At 39.5% G+C, this 9,322-nt stretch overlaps 1 protein-coding gene across 2 annotated transcripts in view; it reads right to left on the reverse strand.

The window, feature by feature from the left end:
• Positions 1-5,212: 5,212 nt before the first annotated feature.
• Positions 5,213-9,322, reverse strand: part of LOC137974624 (tetratricopeptide repeat protein 28-like) — a 14,605-nt gene continuing 10,495 nt past the window's right edge. For both annotated transcript variants that reach the window (XM_068821539.1, XM_068821538.1), the window contains 2 exons: positions 7,720-9,322; positions 5,213-7,257 (listed from right to left, as the gene is read on the reverse strand). The exon at positions 7,720-9,322 is cut by the window's right edge and continues 1,680 nt beyond it. In XM_068821539.1, the coding sequence (XP_068677640.1) occupies position 7,257; positions 7,720-9,322 (1,604 nt within the window). In that variant the 3' untranslated portion in view covers positions 5,213-7,256. The remainder of the gene's footprint in view (positions 7,258-7,719) is intronic.

A 9,322-nucleotide genomic window follows, 5' to 3' on the forward strand; every position in this document is an offset into this window, starting at 1 on the left:
ATAAACACCATTGTTTACGTAAGTAATTATTATTAATAATCCTTGGATAAGTGCAATGGACTTTCGTGCGGGAGGTTGCAGGTTCGACTTCCGGCCGGGGCCAACACGGAGGCGAAAGTTCTTACTTTGTTATTCCATCTGCAAATGGTAAGACTTTAAAGTCCTCTCAGTTATTAAAGGATTATAAATCGTAGGCTCCGCATCACAACCCTTGTTCATAAACTCTGTGGGACACACCGTTCGAGAAGAGTAGGGGACGGTGTTGTCCCCGATGTTGTGATCTGACCCTTGAATGTAAGTGTAAAATTAATACAGGCCGCATCACCTATATAGCTACCATTATACTAACCTGCTTCAACAGACAAACAAACTGAGTTAGCAATGACAGAGGCAAAGTCGATGAAAATGCATTTTCAAAATGACACTTCCAGCTATCGTAAGGGAATCGCTTTGACATTGTACGATATTGACGATATGCGTCAAATCGTAAATCCGGTTAATTGCCGTTGTTGTTTTACAAAGTACGGCGAAGAAATGCGCTAAAATGCTTGCCGCACGAAAGAGCAATTATTTTCCTCATTAAGACTTCTCATTAATAATGTTATTAACCTCCTCAAAAGAACTCGTTTGTTCCTTTAAACATTTCATTCATTCGAACTCATTTCAGTTGTGTATTTTTTGTTAAAACTTCATTCAATAATGTTATTGTTTTGTTACATTACCGCAACGGCCACTGATTGGTGCAAGTTTTTGTCGTATCCCTGCTCATGCGCTGTCTGCTTAACATCGAATAGATCTTTTTCACTTGCACATTTTGTTTTCCCAATGTAGATAAATGCTGAAGAGAGGTACTTTCGAAGTTGGTCATATTCATGATCCTACACATCCTTTTCAACGAACACCATAAAAAAAAAAAAAAAAAACAAACCTCCGGAATATTCTCAAATTATTTGCTCAATAAATAAATAAATAAATAAATAAATAAATAAATAAATAAACAAATAAGTAAATAAGTAAATAATTAATAAACATTGATTGACACGATCTCGATTACAAGAGCACGACATGCAGGACGTTCTCAGAGCCGGAACGGGAGTGTTAGTCCACAAATTAAGACCATTATATGGAAAAAAAACTTAAATGTCATGGTCTTGGCTTAGTTTTTCTTTTTCATATGATTCCCACGTGTCAAAAGTATGGAAAGCCTCGGTGTCATGTGAGAATTTGCTCCATCTTCCTCCAAAAGTATCCAAAAAGAATGTCATCAAAGCTCCTTGTATCTTAATTTCTTCTTTCATTTAAGTTGGTAAATGTCGTATTTTTTCTCAGATATAACAGAGATAGGTTCCAAAAAAGATGAAGATCACCTTGTGGTAGTGGGACTGGAGAGTAAGTGTAACAGAGGTCTGAGTGAAACAGACATATTGTGGTCAAATGGAAATGTCGAGTGCACTAATATCACAAGTTTATTTTACTTTTTCAGTTGCGATTTTATTGTAATCTAACCACTTTTCTCATTTGATTTTACGATTATCTCAAAGCAGCAGTAAAATAGCCTTGTAATGCACTCTTTCCAACTCATTTTAAAAATATCAAATACGAGGGCCGACTTTTTCTGATGAGAAAAAAAAAGCTCACATGTACCTGAAAAAATACAGTCGTGCGCTTATAAGGTAACCGAGACTTGATAAGAGTTTGAGAAGAGTTTTAAGCCTTATTCTTTCTTTGTCATGTTTAATCAAACAGTCCCTACTACAATAACGCAAGCGGCGAAAGACCTCACCAAAATTCAGGGAGAATGTGGGAAATTTTATTGCAAGCACGTGGTCACCCGGCTGCTCACATCGCGTGGGCGTCAGAACTGAATGGAGACCTGCCCATTCCCTCTGAGGAGTGGTTCAGGGTCTTACCAAGTGGATACCTCGTTATACGTCGCGTTCATTTCATTGATGAAGTAATATATCAAACACGAGAAGGAGAGTTTCATCGGATATCCAAACATTTTTTGAGATGGTTGGATATCTGATGAAGCACTCCGAGTGTTTGATATTGCTTCTCAAAGGAATCAGTGTTTTAAGAGATATTTGGGATCAAAGTTGGCGAAATTTTATGCTAATTAAGACCACATATCCAAACTTCCTTCACGGCAGTGATTTCTTTTGTTTTTGGCTTATGAATTATTAATGAATTCGAGAAGGGATGTTCCGCTGCGCGGCATCAAATCCCGCGGGATCGGCCACAGCCGCAGCGCTCCTCAAAGTTACAGATGAATAGCTTCATGGCTCACAGGTTGGATTAGTAGCACCCACGCTTCAATCTGCTTATACAATAAAGAACTTCTCTCAAATCTTGGCCCTATTCTCCATTTTCCTTATCTATCTATTTATTCTACTTTGTGGAAAATATAAAAGCTCCCGCTACATAGTCCATTTACATCGCAGAGTTAAAAGATTATTTTTAATCAGCAATAGGTCTTCTAACTCGAAATTTGCAATTCTGTCAGATTTTGACGAGTGCAAAACCCGCAGTAATGATTGTCAGCAGGTGTGTATCAACACACGTGGCAGCTTTAGGTGTGCGTGTCATTCCGCGTACCATTCTCGTCACCAGAGCCTCGGATCTACCTGAGGCTCTGGGTGACTCCATGTAGGAGAACATGCGCCGTATGGCTCTTAAAGCCAAACACTGGCTGTTTGAACCTTACGGCGCCTGCTCACTACTCGTGCTAACATGAATGCATCAATTAGACACACTTTTGATTGTTCTTCTCGATAACCAATGAGAAGACACTTTGTTTCAGGGTCCCAGAGCTCTTCTTTCCCTCAGTCAAGAGAAGAGCTCTGGGTTCGAGATTATCCGGGTACATGCTTGAGAAAGACAGGAAGGCGTGCCTAGGTAAATTATTTCTCATCCGATTCACTGATTTGTGCGTACTAGTGGCCAACATATCAGAGGTTTGCAGTAAATTGCGATATCTCAAAATGACGAGAGACACCTCCCGACGATTACATGATCGAATATTCCCATCTGTATGGAATGAGGTTATCGTTCTATTACTGAAGAGCGTGCAGTTGAACAACGTTTTCCAGAGAGTTAACCACTGCAGTATCTAGGTCTGAGCACAAACAAAGAAAAAGAACTTGAAGAGTTAGTTTTAAGTTGTTGTGACGATCTCCTTAGTGGCAGTTCTTACAAAAAATAAACTTCATCCCATCTTGTCCCGTTAGCTTAGTGTGTATTGAAGTTAGCAAGACAAAATTCTACGACTCTAGACTCGATTCCCGCCTCGAATCCAATCGAATCTTAAAGCGAATGCTACTTAAGATGAAGCGAAAGGAATATTCAGTTTGAGATAAAGAAATAAGTGCTATCCCATTTAAAACAGGTGTTTTAACACAGCGCGAATCGCCAAAAACGAGCAAGAACGAGCGCGATTCGTGGGGCGAGATGGAGGGTAAACAACGATCTTGCATCATTCTCGTGTCGCATTTGGCTAAATGCTGTTAATTCTTATCATGCCATGACATAATATTCGTATGTGGTTTTTATTTAGTTTTTTTCTTCTTCTTTGTCTCCTTTTAGATGTCGATGAGCGCATTTTGGGATGCCACATGTGTGATCACATTTGCCACCACACTGCAGGCAGTTTTAAATGCAGCTGTCAATCGGGATACAGGCTAATGGCGGATCTCACAACTTGCACTGGTAATTTAATTGGAACGTTTAAAGTACTACTATATGACCAAAACAAATTAATTTCTCTTTTTCTTTGCATCTCAAAACTATGATAGCTAAACACTAAGTGACCCCAGTTTTAATAAAATGACTTCTCATTCTCTAGATCCAACTCTCTTCGGTTCAATCGGTCAGATTTGAACGTGAGTAACGGCGGACCGTGAAATCCAGATCTTACACTCAAAGCAAACAGCCTTTCGATAAAAACCAAAGCTCACTGAGCTTGAAAAGTTTGCCAGTCAGGTGTTAAGCAAACACACTTTCAAAATCAGAAAAAAAGGAAGTGAGTTTTTGATCATAGTAGGACTCAAGTGAATGGGTTTTTTGTGAGGAGATAGGTAAAGCAAAGTTTACTCGATTGACTAACAGAATGGCTGGCTGACAGCCTAACTGGCTAAATGACTGACTGACACCAAAGGGGGAGATTTTTTGTTGTTGTTTAATTGACTTAATGGCTGACTGGCTTGCTGATTTCGTGTGACTGGATAAATGAGTGTCTGGTTAGACGACAGGCTTAACCCCTGACTGACTGATTGACTGGTTTTTTTCACTCACTAAATTAATTATTTGTCTTCTCTTTTTTACGCAGATATTGACAAGTAAAAAGAGCCTCGTCATATGTGTAATACGCTTCAAACGAAAAGTACGATTGCGACGAGCTCGTTTTGCAGAGGTATGCAAGTATCACGACATTAAATACGTTTTGCTTAAAGCATGACAAGTAAAAAATTAATGATCTTTTTTTTTGGGATTTGCTGTCTTCATAAAAAGTATTCACTCAATACTTTGTCAGACTAATGTGAACATTAATGCTTGAAATGTGAAGTAGGGGTACATGTTTGTAAATTTTCTCATTCCGGAGCCACTTAAAAGCTTATCAATTGAAGCTATGATCCTTGCAGTTATGAACGCAATTTTTGCAATTGCGTAAAGAAGCCTGAAAAATTCATGACTTCAACGGGGTTTGAACCCATGACCTCGCGATACCGCTGCGACGCTCTAACCAACTGAGTTATGAAGCCACTGACGTTAGGAGCTGGTCATTTGTGGGTTCTAATGTTTCCGTGAGGAATGGATCAATAATGAAATGATATATGAAATGGATTATATATGAACTGCGGATATGAAATCAAAAGCTCAGTTGTAGAAAAAACATACCCTTGCAATCTACAACAAGCACTTTTGAAGGGGTTATCCCCCTCTCCACCCTCACCCGCAAACAGAAAAAAGCAAAGCAAAAAATGAAATTACGGTCAAATTGGCATCCCAAACAAATCCTTTTTTGTTGTAGTATACTTCATTTTGACTACTTAACTTTTCAAGACTTTGTCTGTGGCTCAACATAATATTGTTCGTTTTTATGTTTACACCACGACGAAAAGAAATCACCGTTTTCATGGACGGAGTAGCAATTGAGAAACACATGCAACCTTTTGAAACCAGAGCTATGTCGTCTTTTTTGGATACTGTCCACACCGAAGCTATTGAAAAGGAAACACCCTTTAAAGGAAACCCTTTTAAAATCGGTGCCCATGCCTACAAACTGTAGATAATTATACACAGTTATTACATCTAATCACCGAGTTTAACACTGTTTTCTTTTCAGGGCGCTTAATGCCTGGTGTTTTAATATTGCTTTTCTGAGTGTTTTCGTTTTCTTTTAGTAACATTCTTCAAAAAAATAAACATTAATCTACAGATCTCTACCTTAGCAAACTTATTTTGTATGTGCGTTTGGAAGACACATTTTTATACATTTTGTAAAACGGAGCATATTTATGATTTCGAATAAAGTTATATGATGAACAAATGGACAGTGAATGGTCTTATCCAACGTTAGATGGTTCCTTACTTCAGTTGACCCATAAAGGCGCTGTTACACTCGCAATTTTTCGAGCAACTTCTCTCTCAATTTTGTTTCGACAAGAGTTCTCACACTGCAAAGCTATTCGCTTGACAGGTGTTACACTGGGCAACGTTTCTTGCAATTTGTCTCGCTTTCGATGATCTCATGAGATTAAAGGAAAATTTCACTGGCTGATGACGCAATCCGTTGAGACAGAAGTTGCAGGGCAGATTTCACAGCACGCATTGCCTGAAACCTTCGTTGCTAATTTGCGTAAACCAATGCACAAAGTAGCAATGGATTCTACCTTCCCCGAAGGGTTCTGCAATTTGTCTCACCTTGTTTTTGGCAATGGTAAAGTGTGCAACTTGCAACTTTCAACTTGTTTCGCTATGGCGTTTCAAGAGAAGTTGCATGAAAGATCGCAAAATGCAACAGAGCCTTATATTAAATTAGGGTTTCAGTTTAAAACGTATGTAAAACATTCGGTTTGCGCTACATGACCCGGATATCCAAATACCATCGGTGTGACCCCTGCGACGGAAATGGTCTAACTGTTAAGGCCATAGTATAGGCTGCCTGTAGCATTTCTTTCCCTTGAGGCTCAAACCAATACTTTCAACCAACTGTACTATTTGGAAGGATTGAATCTACCCCAATTATTTCACATGACATCAAATGTTATGGTACCAAATGAAACACCAATCATGCCTTAACAAGGTGCAATCTTGTAACGTAAAAGTTTATCACAGCAACGAAAAAGCCTTCTAAAGAATAGCCCTATATTTTGTCTTCAAAAGCTTATATCTCAGAAACGAACTTGGTGACCCCCATTTTTTATTGCTGTAAAGTGGTCAGCAGGATAGGATAAATCTCTCTGCAGAGGTATAAAAAATTCTCTGAAGCAGAATCAGGGCCACCTTAAAATTTTCCAGTTGTGAAGGTGGCTATGAATCTGCTCCAGATATTTTTTTTGTAACTTTGCAGCGGATTTGTTAGATCCCCAACTACCTGCGAATGCAAACACATTCTTTCACTTTGCTTAAAAACACCACCGATAACTCGAGGGAGTAAGCCCTATAAAGAACTTGGAAATTTATTACGAAAAGAAAAACGTCTTCTTTATTGCTGATGATTTCATTCATTTGTTATGCAGAAGAACAGGAAAAAAAATTCACCCGTCGTTTTCCTTCTATTTTGTGATCTTTGAATGTTGCAAATGTTTCTCTTTTCCTTATCACGATAAAAGCCTGATGTTAAGGGTCATCAGCAGAAGTGTTTCTTCTTTTCTTTCGAAACTGGCCTTGCAGTCATACAACAAAAAGAGTTTCAAAGAACTAAATAAAACATGATTTTTAGCAACTGAAATATAGCACTATCATTTTGATCGCCACTGAAGCAACACTGCCTTTTGAAGTTATGAGAGAAACGAAGTATCAAAATAGCGGGTAAAAATAGCATTTTGCTATAGATCTAATCTTTCTGTCATAATTTCACTTACAATAATATCAGTCTATTGGTTTAGTTAACGCAGTAAACTTCTACTAAACCTTTAGAACCTGTTCTACTGGCATAACGATGATTATTAACCCGTTCTAATGTTTTTTTTACAAGTTTGGCAATCACTTAAGCGTCTGGCCCTGCCAGGTAGTTTTCTAGCTTCTTCGACATCGATTCTGGAAAAAGAAAAAAAAAACAGCCCTAAATGTAGCTGGCTCTTTGGAGCATACATGTAAAATGCGCCGATGCGAATGGCTACGTGCAGGACGATGCTGTCTTCCAATTCCTTACAAAAGATGAAGTTTAGAGATCTATATATGGGAGAACATAAACACCAAAAGAGACATCATGAGGTGATAAAATGAGCCATCTTCACTAGTTAACAAAAGGTCAGAAAAGGCTGAATGAAAATAGTTTGTCCACCAATGTGAAATGTATCCTTTACGCTAATGTGCATGCGTGATAGGCTTGTGGAAATTACACTTGGAACAAAAGCGTGTTAGAGGAAACTTTGAATTGTTTACACCACGAAGCTAGCATCTCGTTATCATGCCTTCTTAGGCCTATTTGATTCCTGTCGTCAGTTTTCCAGTTTGAAAGTATTCTTGTTTTCTAAGTTAAACTCGAACTCCACTCACCATTTTTTTGGAAATTCCAGCGTGACATCATCGCCAACCAGCACAAATGGTGCCCAGTGCTTTATAGCGCAATACTGCTTTGACTCTCGGAAAGATTTCATTGCTTGTTGAAGAGCTGTACTTGCGCTTTTTCCATCTACCAGATGATGGTAGAAGCACCTCATGAACAGCAACGTTGCCTCGTCATCAATTGCCCAGAGTGACACCAAAACAGACCGAGCTCCAGCACACAGGAAAGCCCTTGCAATTCCCACAACTCCCTCAGATTTCACTTCTCCCCGGCCACTGTGACAACAGCTCAGCACAACTAGTCTTGCTCGAAGAGAAATTGTCTGAACATCCGACATTTTCAAAATGAAGTCTTCCTCTTTGGGAATTGGCGATTTCCGTTCGGTATTTGGGGCTAAAGCAATTTCTCCCGTTTTTTGGCAACCATGTGCTGCAATGTGAACTAATGCAACTGATTTCATACTTTTCAGCACCTCAGATTTCGTGGCACTTTTTCCAGTCAGCGGTGTTGTCTGCAGAAGTTGTCCAATCATCTCTACTTCCTTTTTTGCGCACGGAAGCTGTTCCAAAATGGGCTTCCCTTTCTTGTTAGTAACTTCTTTCAACCACGGATCACCTACAAGCAGTGCTCCAGTCTTACTGTGGAAGTCTTCACCTGCACCAACGATCACATTAAAAGCGGTCAACGAGGGAACGGTGCGGATTCTGATAGATTCACTCAATGCAGAATATGGAGCCAAGCAAAATGGTCCGTCGGGAACAACGATTAACTCATTTCCTTGGAGCAAGTCTGCAATTGGCCCGAGTAAGACATCATACAACGGCTGTAAAGAGTTAGCGAAGGATGAGGATGGTAGAACTGTTTTCTCAGTGATAAGTTTTTCGCTGTGAGACAGGTCACTGCGTAGTGGATCCAATGAACGATTCTCGCATTTGGCACCATCCCTTACGCCGATCCCTTTCAAAATAGTTTCCATCAACAAATCAGCACTTCCATTCGCGATTTCGTTTTGCCGAAAGCTGATCTTGCTGTCTTTTCTTAGCACCCAAAACGTGATTTTGTTATCGTCAAGTGCCACAAAAACGGCTTGTGAAGGTAAAAGCTCTAATGCAGCTGTAAGAGTTTGATTCGGAGCAAGTGCAGAAAATGACGGAAAGTCAATGCCGTATTGATCTTTCAAAATATCCATCAAAGCCCGTGCTCGACCTTTCTCAACTGCATAGAATGCTTCTTCAATCTCTCCATTCTTCAAAAGTGTCCTCCACAGAGCAGTGTATGACACGCGATGAGAATCACGAAAACTTATTTTCCATTCATCTTCTGACTTCAGACTACGCCTTGTTTTATCAAAATGTTTTATACTTAAACGATAGCAACTGAGTGCATTACTCAAGGAACCCAACAATTCATGATCGCAACCTAGCGAATACCACGCGTTTCCCTCTCCTATACAGTCTCCAATTTCCTTGAAAATACTAAGACTGTGTTCATGGTACTCCATGGCTTCCTTAAAATAGCCTAGACTAACATAGGCATTTCCCAGATTTCCATAGGCTGTTCCCTCCCCAGCCCTATCCCCTACTTCTCTTGCAA

The sequence above is a fragment of the Montipora foliosa genome, chromosome 11 (genome assembly GCF_036669935.1).
Source record: "Montipora foliosa isolate CH-2021 chromosome 11, ASM3666993v2, whole genome shotgun sequence".
Lineage (NCBI taxonomy): Eukaryota > Metazoa > Cnidaria > Anthozoa > Scleractinia > Acroporidae > Montipora > Montipora foliosa.